This window comes from Aspergillus candidus, assembly GCF_002847045.1.
Source record: "Aspergillus candidus strain CBS 102.13 unplaced genomic scaffold BDW47scaffold_64, whole genome shotgun sequence".
Taxonomy (NCBI): Eukaryota; Fungi; Ascomycota; class Eurotiomycetes; order Eurotiales; family Aspergillaceae; genus Aspergillus; species Aspergillus candidus.
In genome coordinates this window covers 36,133-59,709 of record NW_020194069.1, presented here as the reverse complement: position 1 = coordinate 59,709, position 23,577 = coordinate 36,133, and the positions used below count along the sequence as shown (strand labels likewise).

General features: G+C 52.7%; 11 protein-coding genes across 11 annotated transcripts; 6 read left to right on the top strand and 5 right to left on the bottom strand.

Moving 5' to 3' along the window:
- Positions 1-2: 2 nt before the first annotated feature.
- BDW47DRAFT_112340 (uncharacterized protein) lies at positions 3-1,706 on the bottom strand. The gene is made up of 5 exons (XM_024814149.1): positions 1,179-1,706; positions 567-1,081; positions 391-511; positions 277-334; positions 3-218 (listed from the first exon to the last, which is right to left on the bottom strand). The coding sequence occupies exons 2-5, from the start codon at positions 1,041-1,043 to the stop codon at positions 146-148; spliced, it is 729 nt and encodes a 242-aa protein (XP_024668388.1). The 5' UTR covers positions 1,044-1,081; positions 1,179-1,706; the 3' UTR covers positions 3-145.
- A 1,042-nt stretch (positions 1,707-2,748) lies between these two features.
- Positions 2,749-3,892, top strand: BDW47DRAFT_112336 (uncharacterized protein). Its single transcript, XM_024814148.1, has 3 exons — positions 2,749-2,997; positions 3,061-3,155; positions 3,218-3,892. Exons 1-3 carry the CDS (start codon positions 2,892-2,894, stop codon positions 3,578-3,580), a joined length of 564 nt encoding a protein of 187 aa, XP_024668387.1. The 5' UTR covers positions 2,749-2,891; the 3' UTR covers positions 3,581-3,892.
- Positions 3,893-4,681: 789 nt separating this feature from the next.
- BDW47DRAFT_134357 (uncharacterized protein) lies at positions 4,682-6,377 on the top strand (the record flags this gene model as incomplete). Its single annotated transcript, XM_024818063.1, has 2 exons — positions 4,682-6,216; positions 6,354-6,377. The coding sequence occupies exons 1-2, from the start codon at positions 4,822-4,824 to the stop codon at positions 6,375-6,377; spliced, it is 1,419 nt and encodes a 472-aa protein (XP_024668386.1). The 5' UTR covers positions 4,682-4,821.
- Positions 6,378-6,551: 174 nt separating this feature from the next.
- Positions 6,552-8,112, bottom strand: BDW47DRAFT_112334 (SGNH/GDSL hydrolase family protein). The gene is made up of 2 exons (XM_024814147.1): positions 7,544-8,112; positions 6,552-7,470 (listed from the first exon to the last, which is right to left on the bottom strand). The coding sequence occupies exons 1-2, from the start codon at positions 7,926-7,928 to the stop codon at positions 6,686-6,688; spliced, it is 1,170 nt and encodes a 389-aa protein (XP_024668385.1). The 5' UTR covers positions 7,929-8,112; the 3' UTR covers positions 6,552-6,685.
- Positions 8,113-8,911: 799 nt separating this feature from the next.
- BDW47DRAFT_78296 (uncharacterized protein) lies at positions 8,912-10,891 on the top strand. The gene is made up of 3 exons (XM_024819848.1): positions 8,912-10,155; positions 10,212-10,606; positions 10,683-10,891. The coding sequence occupies exons 1-3, from the start codon at positions 9,116-9,118 to the stop codon at positions 10,811-10,813; spliced, it is 1,566 nt and encodes a 521-aa protein (XP_024668384.1). The 5' UTR covers positions 8,912-9,115; the 3' UTR covers positions 10,814-10,891.
- A 549-nt stretch (positions 10,892-11,440) lies between these two features.
- On the top strand, positions 11,441-12,179 carry BDW47DRAFT_134355 (uncharacterized protein; the record flags this gene model as incomplete). The annotated part of the gene is made up of 4 exons (XM_024818062.1): positions 11,441-11,452; positions 11,509-11,673; positions 11,720-11,878; positions 11,944-12,179. 4 exons carry the CDS (start codon positions 11,441-11,443, stop codon positions 12,037-12,039), a joined length of 432 nt encoding a protein of 143 aa, XP_024668383.1. The 3' UTR covers positions 12,040-12,179.
- Positions 12,180-13,116: 937 nt separating this feature from the next.
- Positions 13,117-15,047, top strand: BDW47DRAFT_112331 (COP9 signalosome complex subunit 1). The gene is made up of 4 exons (XM_024814146.1): positions 13,117-13,463; positions 13,536-13,580; positions 13,638-13,918; positions 13,971-15,047. Exons 1-4 carry the CDS (start codon positions 13,328-13,330, stop codon positions 14,985-14,987), a joined length of 1,479 nt encoding a protein of 492 aa, XP_024668382.1. The 5' UTR covers positions 13,117-13,327; the 3' UTR covers positions 14,988-15,047.
- Positions 15,043-16,270, bottom strand: BDW47DRAFT_78254 (putative GPI anchored glycoprotein). The gene is made up of 3 exons (XM_024819847.1): positions 15,956-16,270; positions 15,765-15,898; positions 15,043-15,632 (listed from the first exon to the last, which is right to left on the bottom strand). The coding sequence occupies exons 1-3, from the start codon at positions 16,088-16,090 to the stop codon at positions 15,245-15,247; spliced, it is 657 nt and encodes a 218-aa protein (XP_024668381.1). The 5' UTR covers positions 16,091-16,270; the 3' UTR covers positions 15,043-15,244.
- A 385-nt stretch (positions 16,271-16,655) lies between these two features.
- Positions 16,656-18,653, bottom strand: BDW47DRAFT_112329 (putative MFS transporter). Its single transcript, XM_024814145.1, has 2 exons — positions 18,105-18,653; positions 16,656-18,046 (listed from the first exon to the last, which is right to left on the bottom strand). Exons 1-2 carry the CDS (start codon positions 18,354-18,356, stop codon positions 16,676-16,678), a joined length of 1,623 nt encoding a protein of 540 aa, XP_024668380.1. The 5' UTR covers positions 18,357-18,653; the 3' UTR covers positions 16,656-16,675.
- A 177-nt stretch (positions 18,654-18,830) lies between these two features.
- Positions 18,831-21,546, top strand: hrdA (E3 ubiquitin-protein ligase HRD1). The gene is made up of 2 exons (XM_024819846.1): positions 18,831-19,181; positions 19,243-21,546. The coding sequence occupies exons 1-2, from the start codon at positions 19,179-19,181 to the stop codon at positions 21,391-21,393; spliced, it is 2,154 nt and encodes a 717-aa protein (XP_024668379.1). The 5' UTR covers positions 18,831-19,178; the 3' UTR covers positions 21,394-21,546.
- Positions 21,547-21,817: 271 nt separating this feature from the next.
- On the bottom strand, positions 21,818-23,272 carry BDW47DRAFT_134353 (alpha/beta hydrolase; the record flags this gene model as incomplete). Its single annotated transcript, XM_024818061.1, has 4 exons — positions 23,023-23,272; positions 22,833-22,971; positions 22,669-22,777; positions 21,818-22,619 (listed from the first exon to the last, which is right to left on the bottom strand). Exons 1-4 carry the CDS (start codon positions 23,209-23,211, stop codon positions 21,818-21,820), a joined length of 1,239 nt encoding a protein of 412 aa, XP_024668378.1. The 5' UTR covers positions 23,212-23,272.
- Between the last annotated feature and the right edge of the window lie 305 nt (positions 23,273-23,577).

Below are 23,577 nucleotides of genomic sequence, written 5' to 3'. Positions count from 1 at the left end.
AGAACTCTGAAATCATCATTGCAATATAATCTATCCAAGGAAACCGTTCATCCATGACGCTCCACCACTCCATGCAAAATGTAATAATAATAAAGTGGCAGGAAATACATAACTTCGTAGCCGTGCGTAGGGTTATATGGTGGCGTCAGCACATCCGACCAAAGAGGAACTCCTTGACGACGGGCGAGCTCGAAAACTCCGGGTTGAGAAGAACACAGCTACAGGTATTATTAGTATGTTATGCAAGGATAAAGGATTGCACTGCAGGAGTCTTACTTGAGAAAGTATGCCAGTCCTATCCTTCGCGATTCGAGAAACGCCGGTCGGAATTTGTCTGCACGAATGTTAGTCCGGCGGGTTATCCCTCGTCTGGGTGTGTTTGACACGTACAGATGATACTTTTCGGAGGAAGCACCGGCAGAGCGTTCTTCGCGTGTGGAAATGACGCAGCCAGTCGTCGGCGCAGGTCGTCGAATTCGGAGTACCTCAAACGCACGGTGATGGGACCGCCCTGTTCCAACAGTCAATAGTATGCTCAACACCCGGGTGGATAGGGTTTGACTAACCTCGAGAGTGTTGATCGTGCAGTTCCAGACCACATACGACCCTACGCCGGTCTTTCCCTGGACCACCGCATAGTCGTCTATGGAGACACTCTGCGCCCACAGTCCCCTGGTAGTTTCCGAGTTCGGGTCCTCCGTGTGATCTTCCAAGCTGATGGGAGGCAACTGTTCCAGCGAGGCTTGAGAGGTACGCGACGAATCCCGATGGTGGCTCCAGTAGGGTGGAACTACGCCGGACACGGGGCGATCTTTCGAAGTGGTATGAGTGAGGCGGGGCTGGGGCTGGGGGAGGATGGAGACATTGGTATTATCGCGGCTGCTATGGTTGCTCTTGTTGCTGCTGCTGTCCGTCGCTCCTTTCGACGGCGCGGTGGAGTCTGTAACGCCGGCGTTGGATGGCGTCGAAGATTGAGGCGGGGAAGGTTGGGGAAGGGGTTGTGGCCGAGGCACCGAGCCCGTCTCCTCATTCGCTGGATCCATCCATTTAGGTCTTCTCCAACAAATCCAGGGAGGTGATACTGGCGAGTCACGAGGAAGGAATCAGTTGGAGTGCCACCTAAAAGAGGGTATTGGGGTGCGAGGGGAGGTGGTAGGTGCGAAGTAAGGACGGCTTACCTGCTACTCCGGAAGACGCTTGTTGGACGACAGGGATGGGATTATCCGTCCAACCAGGTGTACACGGTGTATTCTCGTTATTTTTAGTTGTCGGTGGTCAGATTATGAAACGTCTGCGGTGGATTGATCAAGGAGTGTGAGTGAGCAAAGGGTTTGGTCGGAGGAAGTTGAAGCAGCTGGAGATTTCCGTTCATCAATCATGGTATCCTGAGGCATTCTTCCGCTATCAATCTTCAGGCATTCCTGGCATTCCATTCCCTCGGAAAGTCACCTGACAGCCAAGACATCGATTGCCCAAATGGGAAAGAAGTTGCCTTGTCAGGCCCGTAATCAGAGTATACAGACATCGTGTACGGAGTAGTTAATGGAAAAATTCTCAAGATGACAATGCAAAGAATGACAGTGTATCGTCTGGGTCTACCAGCCTTATTATCTCTGGCAATAACCTCGGTGCCATGCAGGAGATTTAACCCCCTATATTGAAGACACCGGACATGTCATATCATGTTGGGTTATGCAGGATATGCTAAATACAGACTAATGCCAACCAGGATGCTTCTAGTCCACGTCATTAAACCGTATTCAGAGTTACTGAGCAGATTTCCCGTTTTTATCGTTAAGAAATAGTGTCTCCTCCCTACCTCAAACAGGAGAACGTCCGGATATCAAAGGATCATGATACTGGAGCCGATATCGTTAGGGTCCCTGCTAGTAAAAAGCCAAGCAGAGTCAGACCCAATCAACGACTTTAGAACATCGGGGAATCCAAGACATTCAAACTCCACATCCCAAGTCAGCTGGTTAGGGATTCACTTTTTTTCCAATGGTCTTCTAAGACATTCCAGTGTAGGTGAGGGGTTCTGGGAGAGGCCAATTCAGAGACATGGCTGTCACAGTGGTCTGATACCAAAGTTAGCAACGGAGACATACAGCACATCCCAGACTGCAGCGACTGATGCGTCTCAAGCTAACTCTGGACTTCTCTGGACTAGTCTCGGTTCTTTGTCCCCGGATCGGCATCTCCAGTTGCGTTTGGATTGAATTTACTTTGTATCTTCTACTTTTTTTCTTCTCTTTTCTGCTGATTTGTTGGCAAAATGGAGTAATGCGCTTGCAAATGCAGTCCCGTCTCATCACACAGGTCGTGGCTTTGGCTCAGATCGCTCAATCTCAATGCAACAATATGAAACTAGCTGCTCCCAAGATGCGGGTCAAATCTACATGACGCCGTGGCCGGAAGTCGCAGGGTCCGTTCGGACTGGCTTTGGAGCTTCATGGATAGCGTCGCCACCCCAGCCTCGCTTTCCTGCCCCAAGACAGTTAAGTCAAAGTCGCAATTAACAGCTAGGGAGAGACTAAGTCGTACCATGTTCCGTGTACAACGACTGTGGTCAGGTTGAACTGAAATAAAAATGGACTTTGCACCACATATAAGTCACCACTGTCATCCCCATTCACCTCTTCTCCTCCCGCTTGCTTTGCTTTTCTTTCCGACTGGAATTTAGAACTGGTTTCTTCCTCTGTTATTTCCACTACTATATTAATATAAGACTGGTCTTTTATTCAACTACCGCCCACCTCGCAAATCTCAAGGTGACTACTTCCCAAATTTCTGGAATCTGCAGCCTGATCCACTTGCAACATCTACAACCCATTCTAATCGGTGTTTATCTTACAGATCGTACAGACTCAACACCTCACAACAATACAACAATGCTTCTCTTGCCATCGCTCGCCGTGATCGCCTCGTTGGCGAGGGCTATCAACGCCCAAGAGGTTGTCACCATTGACCCCAGCAGCGTTGATCCAGCCACGAGGGGTATGTCGAAAAAATGAAAATGAAAATAAACCAGAAGAAAAAAAATCTGACCAGTATCCACAGAGCATTGGTGCCTGTCGCAGACTTCGTCCTGCCCGCTCCTGTGTCTTCAATACCCCAAGTCAACCAGCGAGCCGACCTCAAACGACTGCGATTCCGTAAGTTGGCTGGAATGCAGAGCCCAATTCCTGATGCATTACTGATTCTATATTTGCAATAGGACACCCTCTCCTACAGCTGCGTCTGCGACAACGGCAAATCTCCCAACGCCTCGGAATACTCCCAGACAATCCCCTACTTCATCTGCACCGAGGAGAACAACCAGTGCGTCAATAAATGCGAGGGCAAATCAAGCTGCCAGTCCCGGTGTCGCGACGACCATCCCTGCGGAGCCCAGGACCCCAAGCGCGCCAACAAGACCACCTCCACGACCTCGACCCCCCAAGCGACCACTTCTGTGCCGGCGTTCACGGGCGTCGCGGGTGAAAACATCGGCGCCAGGCCGTCGATTGAGATGGGTCATATTTACGCTGCGGCCCTTGCCATGGGCGCGTTCCTTGCCGGTTTCGCGTCCTTGCTTTGAGTGGAATAAAATGGAATGGCTCACGTCGACTGTGATAGATTGAGACTCGACTCGATGTGCAGTGCTACGATCTTCAGTCTTACACATTCACATTCACATTCACATCCACATTCTCCCTGCATGATTTTCAGCGTTTTCATGGAGCGTGCGCCGTCTTTGCTTTTTGTTCGTTTTTCTATTATGTTGTTATGATTTTAATCATTAATCATATGGGGCTGTCTAGTTTTGTTACCAAAACAGCCATTGCATTACCTCCCATGTTAACTAATATCACTCCTTATTAAATGCATACAACCAAATTACCGCACTTTACTATATATTCTCCTATACAGTTCAGCACTGTAATACTCAGGGACCTACCCGACCTCCAGAAGCACGCACGCGATTGTATACTCAACAATTTACCTTCGGAAGTATAGACACTCTTCCAAGCTATTGAGTATACGTACTCGATAGTCTTACTTCTCTTTTTGTTTATGAGCTACCTAGACTATCAACCACCTTCGAGTCGGATACCTCTTCGTTACCAAGTCAGATCAACCGGGGGTCTTGAGGTTTTGATATCCCATTGAACCCTCACTCGCGAACCACTGTGAGGTTCTTCAAAACAAAATACCCAGAATAGTACATCAGAGCCCGTGAGAGATTTTAGAGGCTTGACGCTTGGGAAAGAAGAGAAGTCGGTCTAAGTATTTTGAGCTATCTAGTTCCACGCAAGAAGCTTTGAAGATGTTGTTTTTATTTTTTACAATTTATATGAATAATATATATAATTTGTGATATAGATAATGATACTTTATATTTTGGATCTATGTCTTCCAGGAATATTTGAGCTAAAAAGCTTTGAATTTTGTAATTCTCATTGTACTCAAGATATATATATTTCAAACTACGGATACTTCTCCCGCATAGATCTCACTACTTATGGACAACTCTGAAAACTATAAGAATCAACTCATCTGAAAGGTACATAAGTTGCCAAAGAAAATAAGAACCAAGCATATTTCATGAGACTTCTTCAAAAGTGGGTGGTAAGCTGATATATTCTTGCCTGAAACTAAAAAAACTAGTTTAAACCCTCACTAAAATCTGCCTTATCCAGCTGGATCCACGTTGGGGGCGGAGTCTCCGACTCATTTCATTCTTTGAATCGTATAAATTCCAAGAAACAGAATGCCATGCCATCTCAACACCTAAGACAACAAATAACCACCCCATGATTAATCAAACCAACAAAAAGAATGACAATGCACACTGCACTTCCGTACGACTGCTGGAAAGCAATCGCAGAGCATCTCCCTCAAGATGATCTCCTGTCTCTGTCACTCGTCTCAAAAGACATTCGCTCAACAGTTGAGCCTCTCCTATACCGCACAATCTCCTGGCCATGGGACGAGCCAGTTCCCACGAGGCGCATTCTCCGCCTTTTACGGACCATCATACACCGTCCAGAACTAGCATTTCACGTCTATCATCTCAGCCTCGTTTCGACCCAGGAAGTCTTCTCCAGCGAGCCATGGACGCCTCCAGAATCAGACATTGACTGGGACTTGGAGCAAGCTGAGTATCGCGATGTGGTTTGCCAGGCGCAAGGCCTCGTCGATGATGCGCTATTTCCGGACGCGGGGAATTGGAAGCAGGCTCTCCAAGAAGGGGACCCTCACGCCTTTGCTTCTATTCTCCTTTCGCGCCTGCATAATCTTCGTACTCTTAGACTGGACTATATGTTTGTTTGGATGTCCGGCTTCCCTGGCCTGATGCTGCAACACGCCTTACTCCCCACCAATTCAGCAAGCAGCAGCAGCAGCAGCAGCCGCCTCCCAACCTTCCAATTTCTCGAAACTGTGGACTACGGGAGCAACGCGCGCATTGCAGAGCGGATCGAAGAGGAATTAGATCTTGACACAGTCGAAGGTTACCCGGACTGTGAGCCCGAGCAGTTCAAAGCATGGTTCTATCTCCCCTCGCTCAAGGCGTTGGCAATCTGGCTGCGCGACGCGCGAGATATCGACCACAGGTCCAATCTCCACCAATTGCACACGCTCATTCTTGCAAGAGCCACTATCGGCGAACAAGACGTCCCCCGTCTCCTATCTCAGACGACCCCCGCCCTTCACACCCTCCACCTCGGACTCGCCTACCGCTGGGGTCAAGAAATCGCCCTAGCGAACGGGACAGAGCTTCTACGCGGGCTAGATTCCATGGCCCCATCGATAACGAACCTCTCCCTCGGACTAGAATATTATCCGCCCACCTTCGGCGAGTACTACCTCGACAGCGAGCAAGAGGAAACTCTCCGCGCACCCTTCGAGGGATTCCTATCGCAATTGAATTCCGCGCGCAAGATCGAAGTCCCCGTTACTTTACTCGTGGGGTGGGATTCGACGCGATCGTTGGATGATCTGAGCGCGATACTGCCCGAGTCTGTGGAGGAGATCTGCCTTAGGCTTGATTGTGGGGGCGTCGGGAGCATGGATTGGACGGTGGTGTCGCTTCTGGAGTGGGTTGAGCGGCATTTGGAGGGTTTGATTGCAAGATGTCCGAATGTGAGGGGCGTTGTGTTGCGGGCGTGGGCGCCGTTGAAGGTGGACTGGTCGGAGGAGAAGAGGGTGGAGGTGAGCGAGATGTGTGGACGGGTTGGGGTCCGGTTGGATGTCGTGGATGATGAGCTTGGGGTGGGGTTGTGGACGTGGGTGTGATAGGATTGGTGATGCTGTTTAGATGATGATGATATTGGAAAAGACGATGGCCATAGGTTCTATTTATTATCTAGACTAGATGGGTGGCTTGGTTGTGAGTTCAACGACATCGCTGAGCCCTCTACAAGTCATGTAACAGCACCACGGATATAAAGTCTCGAAAGAACTTATGGAAACAGTACTTTTAATCCATTCTGGTAACGATCTTACAATAGTCGAGTAACTTCAAGATGCCTCATATAAATTATTGAATTTGTCAAATTCAGCTAAGGGAAAATTGACCCATAAAAATAGTGTAGCTAGACTTTACAAAGGGCAGTCTCTTTTTCTGTCTAAAAAAAAAAAAAGATAAATAGCTCCAACATATCACCAGGTGAAACGCATCATCAATCAATCAATTAATTCTCTAAGCAGAGCAACTCTCGGTATCATCAATAGACGGAGTCTCTAGACTCGCATCAACACCATGATCCTTGGCCTGCTTTTCCGTCATGAGGGCAAAGATGACATTGGAGATAAACTCGTGCGTCATAGACGTAGGATGGAAGACCTTAGAAATGCTATCTGGGATGCCCATGCGCTCGACGAGTTCGAAGTCCCCCTTCATGGGCTGGTAGTCGTCCATGGTGTCGTCGGACTTGGGGGAGCGCTTCCGCTTCATCTCGATGCCGCGCTTCTTCAGATCGCCCTCGGTCCACTTCATCTGATAAAACATGTCGTTCCAGCGAGTGCGGTCGAAATTCTTTTCGTCGTACACCTGGGACTCGTCGACGCCTTCATCGCAGAACCGGCCGAACCAGTCTTGCGAGTGCTGCTCGTAGTCGACGAAGGTGGCGCCTGCGTCGGTGACGAGTTTCTTGAGCTTGCTGTTGAGGTCCAGGACGAGCTTGTTGACTTTGTGGCGGAAGTCCTGCGTGAGGTACTGCGGGTTGAGCTCCGGAAGGAGGTTCCACTTGATTTTGTCGCAGGCTGATGTGTCGGCGTTGAAGAAGGTTGCGTAACCCGTCCAGTAGATCGAGCCCTTTGATGAGAGGTGGCTCTTGGCCTCGTCGAGGATGGCGTTGACGCTTGAATCTAGAGAGCTGCTGCCTAGCACATCTTCGGCCTTCTGAAGTGCGTCGTCGCATTTACTGTAGACTGCCCACTGGTAGATACACCCTTGGACAATGTTGGAGAACCCCAGGTCGTTACCTGTGAAATACATGTTAGCAATTATGCCAGGGAAGGGTAGAGTCGAGTGACAAGCAGAAGGAAATATACATACCACCGCCAGAGATGGTGATCAGATCCATATCGCCCCCCAGCTTCTTGGCCTGCTCCTTGATTTCGGGCGTCTTGTCGCCCAGACACCCGAGGTAGGTGAACTCGTGGGCGTCAGCACCGCCCATGCGAGCATCCTCGTTCAAAAAACTGGGATACGACTCATCGTATCGTGAGCATTTTTCGTCATCCTTGCCCTTGAGTACGGAGCCTGCACCAACGCCCGAGCTGTAGGAGTCACCGATAGAGGCGATTTTCTTGATGTAGGAGAAATCGCCGATGGAGGCGTCCTCGCGCCGGTTGAGGGGGATGCCCGCCGCACTGGAGGTAGCGACGTGCCAGCCAGCCAGCAGCAGCGCGACGGCGCTGCTTTGACGGAGGTGGACCATGGTTTAGAGGAAGGGGAACGAAAGGGAGGAAAGGAGAAGGAGTATGGAAGTGACAAGTCGCGAAATCAGTGCAGGCCTTTCTAGGTCTCGGTGTGAACTTGATCGCGGTTATATACTATATCGTATCCTAGTACCCTTTTTAGACATGCAATGAGAAGACAATAAGCGTCACGTTCACTGTCGGGCTAATTGTGGATTGCTCCTGGTCGGTTGCAATTCTGCCTTGAGCTAGTTCATATCAGCTGTTTCATCTAGTCAAGTCCAGACCGACTGAGGACGGTGATGATGGGTCTTGCTAAGCTGACCGGTGAACTTCCGCCAACCTAGGATGCCCACGCGATTGATGCTGGGATTTTTTTTAGATCCATATCTCAGCCTCGGGTAAGCAACTCAATCTGGGCAAGTCAGTCATAGGGCCAATTTAGATCAATATCTCGGGATCGGGTGAGCGCCAGATCTGGGAAAGTCAGTCATCTCTGCAGGTACTGCCCCCAAATAATGCTTAAATTGGCGGCGTACACAGCCCTACTACAAGACCAGCGAATGTCGACCCACCAACCATAAGCACTGGACCTTCCCGGACCATACCGGACAACGACCGAGTCCCTATAAGCACTTGCTTTTAGCCCCATTCTTTAGCGGTATCTCCGCCTTTAGCGGGCCAACTACGCTAAGAAAGGCTTGGGAGGCTGAGAAGCTTCTGCAAAAACTTCTTAGCCGCATGAAGGAAGTGAAGAATCACCCAAACCAGGATATGATCGGCATTACTAACTGAAGAGAGAGCTATAGCCTACTATAAATCTAATTTGGAGGAAAGTTATTCATAGACCCGAGCTAATGCACGGTGAGCAAGGCTGTGCAGGGCCGGCGTCGTGACGGCTAGCTCGGGGGGCCAAAACTGATAGAGGGCCTAAGGCTGACTTTGTTTCTATACTGCCATTGTCTCTGAAACCAAGCATAGTGAGGACGGGTTGTCAAGGCGAATAACGGATTGGTCAGGCCGAGGATGATGGAGTCGAGTTGTGTGTGAGCGCAAATAGCGCGTTTAACTCTAGACGGGATGATCCCAGACTCTCTAGTATCTGAGAATCGATATCTTTTAAAAGGCCATTCCGGCCTGCATCGTTGAGCTTTCTTTATGTTGCAAGTCATTGTCTCTTTCCTTCTATCCCCCTTTGCATCGCAAGATGACATCCAAGATGGTGTCCAGAATCATCCTTCTCCTTACCCTTCTCGTGGGCCTCGTGCTCTCGTCGAACACGACTGACACGATTGAAACGATTGACACGACCGAGTTTTTCGAGCTCACCGCACGAGACGACGGCACCGATCTGGACGTCCGTCGGGACAAGTCTGTCCGGCCCACAAAACCAAAGCCACCAGGCTTCGACAGCTACCTCTGGAGCTCAATCGCTACCTTCACAGACGACTTGACCGACGGAAACCTAGTCCAGATAGCCGATGACGCGCACAAACGCATGCGAGATCACTGGAAAACCGAGAGAATCGACATCACGAAGCAGCCGACCGTGATGACGGCCTTGAAGGTCGGCCGCAGCGTCTACCTCGCTTCCTCCACAAAGGGCAACCCGCCCGTCGTGTACGAGCGCCGCCGGGGCCAGGATGGTAAAGGCGACGTGAAAAAAGCGGTACCGGATGAACTGGCCAACGCGCTCACGGCGTGCTTGAACAGTCGGGGATCCAAGGAACCGCAACATCAGAACGAGGCGCAGTGCGGCGAGGTCATGGCCATCTTTGCCTGGATCAAACTAAATCCAGGGCAGAAGATCTCGGATCAGAAAGCCGTTATCATTGCGTGGGAGTATAAGGAAGACCCACAGTCGAAAAAGGTTACTGCTAATGGCATCAAGCCTCCCTGCAATAGCAGGGATTTCTGGGGCTGCAAGTCCTTGCTTCCTAAGTTAAAAATCCGAGAAGTGAAGAAGGGCACCAAGGGGGAGCCATATTCAAAGCCGACGGAGATACGGCAGCAGGAACTCCTCGGAAAATGTGGATTGACGTGCACGGGCACCCAGGACAGCCGGGGCACCACCCGGGAGGCCATCATGAAGCATGTGGACGACATGTGTGACCGCATGTCCAAAGACAACAGAGGAAAGCGCTTCAAAGGATTTTCGGAGGAATATAAGAATGCTGGAGGAACGACTGTCAACACCCTGAAGATCTCTCTGGAAGAGGGAGCGGATCAAGGCATTGCATCTAAAGCGTGAGTTTCTCCAAGAACCAGGGTGGAAAGGATGCACACATCTGACGTGAGACCAGTGAGTGCAAAAAGAACTTCCAGAAAACCATCGACGAATGCGACACCAATACCAGGACTCAAAAGAAAGGTGGTCGTATCGGGGATGGGAGATTGATCTACTCCTGGTCGACTCATGCAGACGAATCGAAAGTGAAGTGTCAGGAACACGACGAGGACAACAATACCCACCAGACCCGCGACTACTTCCTCAAGAATATCAAGGAGTACTGCAAGGATGGCCTGAAACTGAAGGCCCAGGACCAGCAGGGTGAAAATCCTGACCAAGCAACCGTCATGAACAGCGTCAATCTGCTTGTCAGATATCCCGAGTCGCAATCGGGTTGCCACACCGGCAAGGACCATGAAGTATCCGCTGAGGATTGCGAGAGAAGCTTTAGAATAATTGTCGATGAGTGTGAGTTTCCTGTGCCTGTTTGGCCAGTATCAATCTCTCTAACCCACTGCATGATGCTAACCTGATCTTTCAATAGGCGACACTAATACTCGCGAGGAGAAATGGGGCGGTTCGCGTATCTACGATACGAATGATGGCTGCTTTGATTACTCTGTTACTGGATGGAAGGGCGAGGAATCTCACCATGGTTTGCCCCCGTCAAGGTAGGGAGTGTGGTTTTGAAGTATCTTGGCGGTACGGTTCAGGATTTTGACGATGTATCTTCTTGGACTGATTAGAGTGAACATATTCATGAAGTATTAATACACTTATTGAGAGATTTTACAGCCCTAGTCTTAAAGTCATTGTTTGGGTAGAAAGTCGTACCCTGTCCAATGGGGGTTGCCTAAGTCAAGTAGATTGGAATTATAATCGATCTTAAGCTTCCGGGTCTTTATATCTCGAATATATCTAGAGGAATTCCGAGTCTCTAGAACATTGAAGAGTCTAATCAGTAGAGAAGCAAGGTCTATCAAGTATAAATAGTGTGCAATGTAAATGAAAATAGGTGATTATACTTCAAAGTAAACGGAATAGAGACCACCAACCGTGATGGCTTTTAATTCGAAAGAGGAAGTCGTGGACCTGGCTGCTGCCCCCCTGACTTCCTTTCCACTAAGATGATATGTGTATCTTTATGCTGGGTACTGTCGACCTGAGAATAGTAGTGTAAACCACTTGCCACATGTCCTGGTAGAATCACGCATTTCTTCAATTCTATAATTACCCTTTAACATATAGACTGGTTTTGACCACTTACATCACTAGTCGTTCACGAACCAATTTATCATCACTATGATTCACAATGTATGTCTCCCTGCGCTATTGAAAACCACAGGCGCGCATGAGCTTACATCGTGCAGCATTCTCCAATTTGCCCGGTGTGCTTGATCAAGGGACATTCCTCGGAAACCTGTCCGTTGTACGTCTCAGCCGTGCATCATATCTCGGCCCCCGTGGATGGTCTTAAAAGGAGTTGGATGGATCTCGGCCAGAATGGGCCGTTGCTAGGGGGTGCTCTATTCTTGGTAGGTCGACTAATGCCAGTTCGGACACAAGGCTGAGTGGCTGCAGGCAAGCAAAGTCATCGATATGGCCCCCCACGCATTCTGGCCCAGACAGCAGCAGGTGGGTACTATAAACATGGAAACGTATAGACGGGACTGGCGCGATGGCAAGCTATTGGCCGAGTTGAGGATCATTGGGGACGCGTCTGAGGAGCCCGAGCATGCGGTAAGTGCTGAGTTGATGCCAATTGAACCAATCCGAAACTTCTAACGACCCGACGATGCCGTTAGACCTGGCGGATTGACAGACATACATTCAGCCTTCTCGAGAACCATGCCGGCATACACTGGGAGGGGTTAGATTCCCGGTCCTCTCAGCCCATTTGATGGGTTCGACTCCGTATCTAATTCCTTTGACTAGAAATATCACCGAGACAGCCTACTGGGCTCGAGTGGAGTTTCAAGAGTGGGTACTCCTGCCCGAACCCTGTGGTTGTCGACTGACATGTTGTGACTTCTTAGTATACTACCCAAGTTTGAAGCCATGTTAGCTATCCATCCCATGGTTTGTTTAACGTACTAGCCTCTAATTTTCCGGTTCTTCCAGTGACGCCTACCACCCAACTGGACACCTGTAAGAGACTATTGCGCTTTCTATGTGGAATCGCACTGACGAGACAGTGTCGAGATATCTCATACCATCTTCAGGTAGCTTACCATACCGCAAGGTCTCATCTTTCCCACTGACTCTTCCATAGTACCGCCGATCATAATGCAGTGTAAGGATAAACCCTCCCGACTATCAGAGTATATCTGAAGGGAATAGATGGGTACCGCAGGCGCCTGATGTGCAGCTTCTAACCTTCGCGGACAATCAGTAAGACATCACAGATACTTGAAAGTTATCCGCGTTGACTATAATGCAGAATCTGTTTTCCTTGGCCGCCTCCAATTCGATGGTGAGTTGCTACCATAGAAAGATCCAGGCGTAATCTCATCAGCGACAGGGCACCCCTGAAGTCGGTCCTTCCAGATGAGACGCCCATGCCTTCAACCATCACTCGAAGTCAATCTGCACCGGATCTAGCGCCTACTTGGATCAACCGGCCTTGCGCACCTCTCTCACCCGATATTAGTGAATTCGACCCAGAGACGAGCAGGGAACAGAGTCCGTCAGGGACCTCAGATGCGGACATCGCGAGTTCCCCCTGTTCCAGTTCTGTTGGTTCAAGTTCCAGTTCCGGTAATTCATTTATTGTAGTGAATTGAAATGGCGAGCAGCTGGGCAGCTGCATGATGACTGAATTATCCTGTATTTGCAACATCAATGAGAATTGTTGATCAAATCCTAGACTGTTGATGGAGACGGTCGATGATCAGGCGGTGGGGCGGGCGGTGAGCGGGGCGTGTTGATAAAGCGAGCCAAATGACGATCATCGTCTCCGTCAGTTACTCCGCCTGCCACCTGCCTACTTATCACTCCCCGCTATATGGACCTGTTTTCCCGTCGGTTGTTCATCTCCTCTTGACTCAACAGCACTGCCTGATTCATATCCATTCCGTATTAGCTCAAGTCATTAGAGAGCGCGTGATTAGTTGTGCTCGTGGACAATCCATCGCAGGCTCGTTGAGGCGGTACTCATAGCGAAGACGAGAATACACAACGGCCTCCGAGATGGAAATAGGGGCAGAAGCGTTCGATGCGTTTCCATCCGGAACCTACCAGGGACAGCTTTCGAGCATGGCAAGTACGGATCTAGAGGCCTTGAACGGCAGTTTAGCACCGACCGGGCCGTTTGTGAGGGTAGATGGTATGTACTCACCACCAGCTCAGTAACTACCTTCCGAGCAGTCACTATGGAAATGGGTACTGACGACCTTAGATCCCCCAAAATTTGAATTGGAATCCTACATTGCGAACTACACTGGTGCGTGAGATCCCGCTGCTTTCCCGGGGAGAGGACTAACGGCTTTTGCTGCCTCAGGCCGGACCAGATTTAATCGCTTGTTTCTCATCGGTACCTGTTCGACGTATCTCGCTGTCGAGGCGCTCAAAGCTGCTATTGCTGAGGCCAAGGCGGGCAAGGATGTCGCGAGATATGAACGGGCTGTCAGGGCACTGGCTGAGGCTGCACCGAACGAGGCTGAAGCCGTACCCGATGCGGACTGGATGAATCACCAGCGCAAGGTGGTCAAGGTCGAAACGGATCGGTTGGAGCACGAGCTACGGGGATATAAAAATAACCTCATTAAGGAGAGTATTCGGGTGGGTTCTTCCTCTCTGTTTCGCGAAGCCTGATGGTCGCTGACTGGTCCAGATGGGAAATGAGGATCTCGGGCACCATTATCACCAGATCGGTGACCTGGTCGCGGCATCTAAGGCTTACTCTCGGATGAGGGACTTTTGCACGACTCCGACCCATATCGCGTCGATGCTGTTCAAGATCATCAACGTGGGGATCGAGCGTGGCGACTGGTTGAGTGTCCAGTCCAACGTGCAGCGGTTACGCAACATGCAATCTAAACAGGAGGAGCAGAGCAAAAACCAGCCGAAGATGTCGGCCGCTATGGGTTTGTCTCAAATACATTCGGGGGCCTATCTAGAGGCCGCGAACAGCTTCCTGGACACGGAGCCCAGTCTGGGAGACTCATACAACGAGGTGATCACTTCGAACGACGTGGCCGTCTACGGCGGACTGTGTGCGCTTGCATCGATGGACCGCCTCGAGCTCCAACGCCGCGTGCTGGAGAACAACGCGTTCCGCAATTTCCTCGAGCTAGAGCCCCACATCCGCCGCGCCATTTCCTTTTTCTGCAGCTCCAAGTTCCGCCCGTGTCTGGAGATCCTCGAGTCCTACAAGACTGACTACCTCCTCGACATTCACCTCCAGCGCCACGTCAGCACACTGTTCACGCAGATCCGCACCAAGTCCATCCAGCAGTATCTCGTCCCGTTCAGCCGCGTCACGCTGGATTCCATGTCCAAGATCTTCGCGCCGGGGGTCGCCTCGGGCCAGACGAACCAGATCGACTCCTCGTCGCCATTTGTGCAGGAGCTAATCACGTTGATCCAGGATGGCACGCTGGAGGCGCGCATCGACCTGGAGAAGATGGTGCTCGTGTCCAACCAGGTCGACCTGCGGATAGAGGTGCAGCAGGCCACGCTCAACAGCCTGGAGAGCTACCTGCAGGAGGCACACCTGCGACTGCTGCGAACCAACATGATCCGCTCGGGGCTGGAGGTGCGGCCGCTTGAAGAACGCCGACACAAGACGGAGGAGCGGAGCGCCAAATCGACAGGACTGGGAGGGCGGATCCGGGGGGTATTCCAATAGGATGTACATAGATCGGCCCGGGTGAGGTATACAGACGAGGCTTATGACTAGAAACTTGATATTCTTACGACCGCTATCTGCTTCTTATGATTGGTGCAGCCAGGGATATACATGCCGCAACGACCAGCACAAACATCAACAAATACATTAATTATCGCTATTAAAATAGAAACCAGGAAGTACCCCCCGACATGACCATCCATCAATCAATTATCATGTGCGTCGCTCTCATACCTTGACCACTTCAAGAAATGAATCTAGTAAACCATTCCCAAAGCCACAGCAGCAGCACCAACAACCAACCCCGACATCCCAGTGACACGCGCCCCAGCAGCATTATCACTAGCCGTCGGCGACGACGAAGGCGACGCCGCATCAGCATCAGCACCGGGAGTATTCTTAGCCCCAGAAGTAGAAGTAGAAGTAGACGCAGCCTCGCCAGTCCGCTCAGGCGAAACCTTCGCCGTCGCCTTCGCCTTCGCCGTAGTGCTATCCAGCTCCGTCGCCGTAATGGTCACAGCCAACATAGGCAGCGACGGCATGGTGATGCTGGCACTGTCGGTGTGGGTGGTCGACACGTCGTGCTGGGAGATCTCGCAGGAGGCGTAGGTTGAGCCTGAGACTTGGCAGCCTTGGGAGAGGTAGCTATCATCATTATTAGTGATTGTTCCCTCCGTGTTGACCAATTTAGATATATTGATATATTGATGGGGAAAAAAAAAAAGGAAGCGGGAAATGGAATGTTAAGGGTTATATAGAAAGGGGCCAATAACTCACTAATCTTCATAAGTATAGATCGCGTTGTAGGTGGATTTCCCTGCGGCGACGGTGTATCCGTCCTCGGGCATGCCGCATTCGTCGCTGTCGGTTCCGGGTGCGCAGTAGACTACGTAGGTGGTGAGGGGGCCGTCCTGTTCATTGTATTGTTAGATGTGTGATATGTGGAGTAGAGGGGTGGGGAGCTATACAGTGGCGATCACTTTACCCACTAAAGGCTGGGGATCAGCCTGGGGCATGAAGAGCGTGACGACTTCATCGGCGGCGAGGACGGAGGATGCGCCGGTGAGGAGGGCGACGGCGAGGGTGAGGATGTTGCTGTGCATTTTGTATAGTAGTAATGGTGGTAGTGTAGGTATTACAAAATAGTTATTATTGAAAAAAAAAATTTGAACGAATGAATGAAGATAGAACGATAACTTAATATAAAAAAGAACGAGAGACTGGAGAACTATCAACAAGAGAACGACGATCAAAATCCAGAAAAGCCTGACAAGGCAGACCTTATATCCTCCCCTCTTTATGTAGCATCGAATCCCGGGAGATAATGCACTGTTTACACGGACCCCGCCACTACAACGGCCAGTTCGTTACTATTGATCCAAAGGCGAACCGAGGGTCTGTCGGCGCGCTAGCAGGAGATTGTCTCGGCGGTTGGTTCCGTCCGATTGGGGTTCCTGTCCGGGCTAGATGCTAATGGGGAAAGTGGTTGTCTTAGTTTGATTGTTCCCTGTGGTGTTGTGAGAATTTCATGCTTTTAGCGTGGTTTGGTCTGGTTATTTTGGTCGGGTGGCGTTGTGCTACGAGGGACTATTAGCCGGCCAGTCGTGTGCGCTGGTCTGCAGAATCTGGTGGGCGTTTTTGGTTGGACAGGAAAATAGTTTTATTTGCAGGTTGCAATGGAGGGAATTTTAAGCGATATGCGATCCCCTCAGCCACTTTGAACTGCCGAGGAGTCCGCTGGTGACTCCCGCTAGGAATAACACCCCGTTGAAGCCGGCTAGGATGTAGAACGGCGCCCCCGAGGAGAGCACGTCGAACAGCAGCCCGCCGACCTTGGTCAGCAGCAGTATCCCGGCACCGCCGTACAAGGAGTAGACCCCGGCGATGGACCCCTTCAGGTGCGACAGCCGGCGCGACTGGGGTGGCGCGGGTCTCGCCAACAGCGGGCGCTGCTCGTCCGGCGGGTCACTCGGGTCGCTCCCTGTGGGGTTGGCATGCTCGGGTTCGGTGGGCCCCGTCACCTGCAGGATACCGTTGCTGAGCACGGCTAAACTGCAGACAATCGCGCCGATCTGGCTGATGCCCATCAAGCCCATGATGAAAAACACGGCGGCGGTGCCGTTCTGCCCTTTGTATTCAGGACTGGGTAAGAGCGCAAACGCGGCAAAGCCGACTGCTCCCGCGAAGCACGCCGTCAGCAGTGGGAGATGGTACCGTCGGGATTTCTCCGAGAGGTACCCCATCGCCGGGGCGACAGCGAGTGCGACCAGCTGGGAGACCCCGGTTAAGATGGACGCCAGCACGTAGGCGCGCGGACACGACCGTTTGATGTCTCCGGGACTGCCTGCGGAGTCGTCGTGGCATAGGCCCGAGGTTTGGTAGTAGTGATTGACCGCCAGGGGGATAAACAACGAGATCCCGACGGACGAGGCGCGTGCTACGAACCCTCCCAGATACCCGATGAAGATATCCCGATTGCGGAATCCCAACGCGACCGCCGAGCTCAATTCTCCGAGATACGGCAGATGTGGCTTGCCTTCTCCCGTATGCGCAGGGTCGTCGGCTGTCGACCACAATGAACGCCATCCCTTGTGTCCCTCACCGGGGAGATCCTTCAGGCCAACCAGAGAACCGATGCTGACCACCACGGCCACCGCCGCGACCAGGTAGTAGCTGCATTGGATCGATTGCGGTGGCGACATTCCCGACTGCTGGAGCCGGGCTGGAAGGGGTAAGAAGACCACCAAGGCCACGAGTGCTCCACAGCCAGCGCACATGCCAACAAACCCGGCCAGCCGGGACGCAGGCGCACGTTGACGGGCGTCCGGTTCGGACGGCGCTGGCTCGTCACTGGCGGGATCAGTGTCCAAGTTAGAATCTTGTCGCACTGGCATTGGCCGGTCTGTGACAGCTGGCAACACCGCCGTCACCATGGTCGACACCGCCGAGGCTCCCAAGCTGAACAGAAGCCGTCCCAGGAGAAGCTGGGGGTAGACATTCACGGCCTGGACGAACAAGACCAGCGACAGAGCCACGATGGCGTAGCCCACGGTACAGACCTACACCGGCACAATCAGAGACCGTCCCTAGGATAGAAACGGCGCAGTAGAAGCTTACATAGCGGACCCCAATGCGGTCCGACAGGACTCCCCACAGCGGGCAAGCCGCCAGCGCGAGCAGCTCATCCGCAAACCCTAGCGTTCCCACGACATCCCCCTGGCCCTCATGGACGCCAACCAAGTCAGTGACGACAAACGAGATGGAGGAGTTGATAAAGACGAGGAAGGCTATAGAGAATGGACAGACGCCTAGTAGGTAGGTGAGTGTTTGGGCGCGGGTCGCCGTAAACAATGGCGGTGGAGAAGCCATTAGACCAAAGACCGCATACCGGTCACCACTGCTGTTTGAGATCCCCGTCAATTGATAGTATCTGGTCTGTGAGATATGAAATCCGATCGAAAGTGGGTTGTAAGAAGTGGAATGGATGACGATGATGTGGACGCCTTGATGCCCCTCTGTACGACGCGGTCACGTGGGTGCATCGGTGGGCCGCAGATCGACAACATTTCTCAGATGATATTGGGTGATGATATGAGGGAAGGTTGCTGAATGATGTCGCATTGCCCAGGGCACCATTCCGCGGTCTCTAATCAGTAGAATGAGAAGGACTAACAAGTGCCATCCCCGTAGGTAGGAGGAGTGAAGAAGTACCCAGATATTTGTATGGGGTAAAAGGACCGGAGTGACCCGCTGACGTAAGACCGGATTAGTTTAGCTGTCCTCACCTTAAACTTACTCCGCGCCGCCATTGACCACGCGATTCTACCGAACAAGATCATCTTCCTCGACGGTCTGCTTGAACGTACGAATTCCGTCCATTTCTCTTCGGGACACCCGTTGGTTCTCAATGTCCCGCTGAGGTGCTTGTTTCGATTTGGTCATCTTGTCCATGATCTCGGGCTGGTTGCCCACATATTCCCCTTTGTGGCCATGAGATTAGCCGCCTACGCTGGGGTAAGTGGCTGATGGATGCTCCCCTTTTCGGTCATGGAGGAAAAAAGGAACCCCCAGATTGACGTTCTGTCATAGGCCTCGGTGGCTCTGGCCACGGGTGTGTTTCTAAAAGCGCTGCATCAACGGGCCAACTTCTACGCCGCTTGTGTCTACCTGTCCCAGAGTAGCGCAAATCTCATGGTGAGTCTTCCTTCCTAGGACGGGGTCGCAGTGAACTGATAAATGCTGATGGGTTGTTCAGATCCTGACGAATGTTTCCCTACTGGCCGTCGGATTCTTGCTCTTCTGGCTCCAACGTCTCCTCTACGGACCCCTCCGACCCATCGAGACCGAACAATTGTACGAGAAGGCATGGTTTGCCGTGACGGAAACATGTTTGGCCATGACAATCTTCCGCGGAGAACTGGGAGGCTGGTTTTTGGTCATGTTCGTCTGCTTGCTGGCCGGGAAGGTCTGGGGTTGGATCGGAGAGGGTCGCGTCGAGTTTGTGGAACAACAGCCGCCGCCCAATCCCCGATGGTTCCACGCTAGACTGGCCACCTCGTTGCTCCTGTCCGTCGCGTTCAATTCCCTGATGCTGAAATACTGTGTCCAGACCGTGCTGGAACAGGCACGACCGGACATGATGGTCATGTTTGGTTTTGAGTTCGCCGTGCTCACCATCCTCTCCACCTCGACGGCCGCCCGGTACTCCATCACCTTGGTCGAGATCTACGTCAACAACCAGCAGAAGAAGGCGCGGATTGAGGAGCGGCGTCAGGAGATCCGAGAGGCGAGGGCGGAAACTGTGCGACAACAGGCCCTGAGAGGGGAGCCCTCTCCGACGTTGCCCCCGGACGAGGAGGTCGACGAGATGGAGCTGGACATCCCGGGCTGGGAGGAGAAAGGCCGCTGGATATTCTACCTCGACCTAGCCACGGACTTTTTGAAGCTGACCGTCTACCTCACCTTCTTTGCCATTCTGTTCACCTTCTACGGCTTGCCCATCCATATCCTCCGCGACGTCGTCGTCACCATCCGCTCCTTCGCGCGCCGCATCATGGACTTCATCCGCTACCGGAATGCGACGCGGGACATGAACGAGCGCTATCCGGATGCGACCGCCGAGGAAGTGGCCCGGGAGGAAGTCTGCATCATCTGTCGCGAAGAAATGACCCCGTGGCAGCCACCGGCGGGCGGCGCCCGGCCCCGGATACCCGAACGGCTCAGACCCAAGAAGCTGCCTTGTGGTCACATCCTGCACTTTGTTTGCCTCCGGAGCTGGCTCGAACGACAGCAGAACTGCCCCACCTGTCGACGCCCGGTCATCCCCCCGCCGCGTCCCCACGGCGCCCAGGAGGGTGGCGGTCTTGGCGCGCAGCCGAACCTGGCAGGCGGAAACAACCAACCTCCGGGTCGCAATGGACCCGCCGATGGGCTGCCTCGCGCCCGCGTGTTTCAGTTTGGGCCCTTCCGCATCGGCTTCGGGGCCGGGAGGGGGGACGTTTTCCGCAACCTGCACCAGCAGATCCACCAGAACAACGCTCCGGGGCCGCTCGCGAACGCGAACCCTCCCCCCGGCGCGAGACAGATCGGGTTCGGCTTTGGATTTGGGCGGCCTCCGGCCCCGGCCCCGGGCCCGGCCCTCGCTCCGACACAGGCGCCCCTGCCGTCCGCGGCGAGTACCGCGGACATGCAGAGCCATCTCCAGCAGATGGAGCAGCAGATCGTGCAGGAGATCAACAACCTCCGGGTCACGGTCGACCAGCTGCATCTGGTCCGACTGCTGCAGTCGGAACTCCAGCGCCTTCGGAACCTGCCCGCTACCCCGTCGAACCCCCCAGGGATTCCAATCCCGACTGCCTCCGCGGCCTCGTCCGCCGGATCGCCCGTCGCCCTGCATCGTCAGTTCGCGTCCGATCCGCGCGCCCCCGCGATGACGGCCAACGACACCCGACTGCCCGAGGGACTCAGTCTGCCCCCGGGGTGGTCGCTTCTCCCGCTCCACGCAACCGACGCTCAGGCGCCGGGGTCGACGGGAGTGCGGGGCACCGACCCTGCGACGCCGACCGTTCCTGCGACGCCGACCGTTCCCACGACGGACGTTCCGACACAAGCCCCCGACGACGGTCCGAGCCCATCGGCCCATGCGCCTCCGGCGCACGAGGATCACGAACGGGTCCCCGATCCTACCCCAACGACGGCGACATCCCCGCCGTCGACGGTGCCCCAATGGAACTTTGGAAGCCCCACAGGGCCCGACGGGTCGTCGAATGTATCAGCAGCCCCACCACCGGCAGAGTCATCGGCCGGGGTGGACGGGCAGGCTGCAGGAGAGGAAGGGGACTCGGAGTCCTCCAAGGGGAAGGCCCGGGTAGCCACGGTCGAGGAAACGGTAGACGAGGAGACATGACGATAATGTTTGTATCTTTTTATTGGCAATTGGATTGTAAATCAAGGGTCTTTAAATATCCTTTTTCAGTTAGCTTTTTCTGTTCTAGCATGGTCATCTAATATACTATCCTGTAAATATCTATTACACTATCAAGTTAGAGGAAGCTGTCTGATTATTTATATCTTGGCTTCGCTCTAATTTTCTTTTCTTTCTAAATTTTCGTTTTATATTCTATACGTTCTTGATCCCGCCTGTTGTGTATTAGGCTTAACAATTCCATCTTTTTTTTTTTTCCTAATTACCTGCGAATCTCGTAGCCTCAGCGGCCTGCATGCTCTGTACACTCCAAAGAGTCTATGGGCTTCTTCTTCACCCCAGTGACTACACCGAGTGGAAGGAGAGATAGATTATATACGAATTGGATTCCAGTATTTGGGACACCTTAGATTTTGGGTTTCTTGGGCAAGGCGCCAATCCTCTCTTCCCACTGCCTGTCAACACTCACCCGCTGGGACTGTGAGACCCGTTCCCAGCCCTCACGGAAACGTGCAGACCTTAAGCCCCATGCTGACAACCTCGCATCAATAAAGCTCGCGCACGGCTCAGCACATTCTTGGACAACTTCCATTGGCACCATATGCCCACATGGAAGGACAATCTCCTGCACAAGGCCACTGGCCACGCCGCCACTGCCTCCAACCCCGGTCCCAGTCAGTCGTAGTTTCTCCTGGCGGGCTTTCGGAGTAGACAAAGGCGATTTGTCTCCGAATACGTAGAGGACAGCGGGTTTGAGCTCCGGTAGATGACGAAGCATGTATGCGGGCTCAGGGCGGTAAAAGGGGAACGCTTCCCGATCGTCTGGGTGCATTTCTTTCTCGGGATCACCGCGAGGGAGACCGGATCGCTCGTCGATATAGGACGGTCTGACGTAGAAGAACAGCTCCTGTGCCTTTGTCGTGGCCAGTGTGACGGCGTGCGGCCCTGTCTTTTCGGAAATGGCATGTAATGGGGTGGGGAGGTCCCGGAGCCCGTATTGGATCCATTTGTCGAAAACGCGCGGATCCCATGCGCGATAGAACGGGTTTGATTTGAATTTCTCCGAGGCCTGCTCCCGCGATGGCCACACGTCTCGTCTGAAAGTCGATGCTTGGGCAAACTCGCGGCCTGGATTCTCCCGTTGTATGACTGGGTCTAGGAGAATCAGACCGTCAAAGAGGGACGGGTGCATCATAGAGAGATGAGCCCTGTCATGTCAATATCCTGGCGCATGCAAGCTGATCAGGAAGGACTCACAACTGCAGTCCACCCATGCTGTGGCCGATCCCAATCAGCGGCTGGGGGATCTGTTCTTGAAAAGTGTTGATCATAGAAAGGAGATCACGTCCATGGTCAAACCAGTCGGCTACAATGGAGTCAGAGGCATACAATCTGCGTCTGTCCTTTCGGAGATAACCCACGGTCATGACCCAGAATTGATTCGTTGAGGATACCGCTTTGCCCCTGCTGGGCGACGTCCGCAATCCAAATCGAACGAATGCGTCTGTTTTGGCTCAGTAACCTGTCATGGATGTCGTCCCACAACGGCTCGTAAAGTTCCTATCCTCCGAGTTAGACTGGTTGCCGAGATGCGGACAAGGAGTTTGTTACCTTTGGAAAGCCATTTGCATGAGCCCCGATGATAGTGACATCGCCCTCTTTCGGGCAGGGGTTGTTGAGGGGAATATACTGCTTCACAGCAAGTCTCAGCTCGTTTTCGCGTCCGGTTATGACGGCACCCGGTTGCTCTCGGACGTGTTGACCGCGTGTGATATGCTCGACAACTCGAAAGTGCGACATGGATTTTCTGGATGGCAAGGCCAATGGGTTGACTATTCGGCGGGCTTGTGACCTGGCCAGCATTGTGGGAGCAACAGGAGGGGGAAGAAGTAAACGGGCTACAATCCATTGAAATAAGGAACAACAAGATCACACTAATCATACTATGTACGTCTAACACTTGAGGACCAGCCCTCCCCGCCTACTTTACCGAGGTTCCCATTCATGGGATTTACCACCGTTAGTGGATTTGCAGCCCGATTGGCTGCAGATCAACTCCACCGTGTCGAGCGGACTGTTGCTGCGCCGGTAGTCTCGGTCATCCGCGATATCTATATCACGCATATATGGAGGAAGTGTTGGAGGGATTCTGAACGCGCCTTCCTT

Coding starts and splice junctions, on each gene's coding strand:
- BDW47DRAFT_112329 (XM_024814145.1), bottom strand. CDS start 18,356: ATGGCTTCTCCACCGCCATTGTTTACGGCGACCCGCGCCCAAACACTC. Junction 18,047..18,104: donor ACCGCATTGGGGTCCGCTAT/GTAAGCTTCTAC, acceptor GTGCCGGTGTAG/GTCTGTACCGTGGGCTACGC.
- BDW47DRAFT_112331 (XM_024814146.1), top strand. CDS start 13,328: ATGGAAATAGGGGCAGAAGCGTTCGATGCGTTTCCATCCGGAACCTAC. Junction 13,581..13,637: donor CTACATTGCGAACTACACTG/GTGCGTGAGATC, acceptor TTGCTGCCTCAG/GCCGGACCAGATTTAATCGC. Junction 13,919..13,970: donor TCATTAAGGAGAGTATTCGG/GTGGGTTCTTCC, acceptor TGACTGGTCCAG/ATGGGAAATGAGGATCTCGG.
- BDW47DRAFT_78296 (XM_024819848.1), top strand. CDS start 9,116: ATGACATCCAAGATGGTGTCCAGAATCATCCTTCTCCTTACCCTTCTC. Junction 10,156..10,211: donor CAAGGCATTGCATCTAAAGC/GTGAGTTTCTCC, acceptor ACGTGAGACCAG/TGAGTGCAAAAAGAACTTCC. Junction 10,607..10,682: donor TAGAATAATTGTCGATGAGT/GTGAGTTTCCTG, acceptor ATCTTTCAATAG/GCGACACTAATACTCGCGAG.
- BDW47DRAFT_78254 (XM_024819847.1), bottom strand. CDS start 16,090: ATGCACAGCAACATCCTCACCCTCGCCGTCGCCCTCCTCACCGGCGCA. Junction 15,899..15,955: donor TGGGTAAAGTGATCGCCACT/GTATAGCTCCCC, acceptor TACAATGAACAG/GACGGCCCCCTCACCACCTA. Junction 15,633..15,764: donor ATCTATACTTATGAAGATTA/GTGAGTTATTGG, acceptor TAATGATGATAG/CTACCTCTCCCAAGGCTGCC.
- BDW47DRAFT_112334 (XM_024814147.1), bottom strand. CDS start 7,928: ATGGTCCACCTCCGTCAAAGCAGCGCCGTCGCGCTGCTGCTGGCTGGC. Junction 7,471..7,543: donor GATCACCATCTCTGGCGGTG/GTATGTATATTT, acceptor TGTATTTCACAG/GTAACGACCTGGGGTTCTCC.
- BDW47DRAFT_112340 (XM_024814149.1), bottom strand. CDS start 1,043: ATGGATCCAGCGAATGAGGAGACGGGCTCGGTGCCTCGGCCACAACCC. Junction 512..566: donor GCACGATCAACACTCTCGAG/GTTAGTCAAACC, acceptor CTGTTGGAACAG/GGCGGTCCCATCACCGTGCG. Junction 219..276: donor GGACTGGCATACTTTCTCAA/GTAAGACTCCTG, acceptor TAATACCTGTAG/CTGTGTTCTTCTCAACCCGG.
- BDW47DRAFT_112336 (XM_024814148.1), top strand. CDS start 2,892: ATGCTTCTCTTGCCATCGCTCGCCGTGATCGCCTCGTTGGCGAGGGCT. Junction 2,998..3,060: donor CGTTGATCCAGCCACGAGGG/GTATGTCGAAAA, acceptor CAGTATCCACAG/AGCATTGGTGCCTGTCGCAG. Junction 3,156..3,217: donor CCTCAAACGACTGCGATTCC/GTAAGTTGGCTG, acceptor TATTTGCAATAG/GACACCCTCTCCTACAGCTG.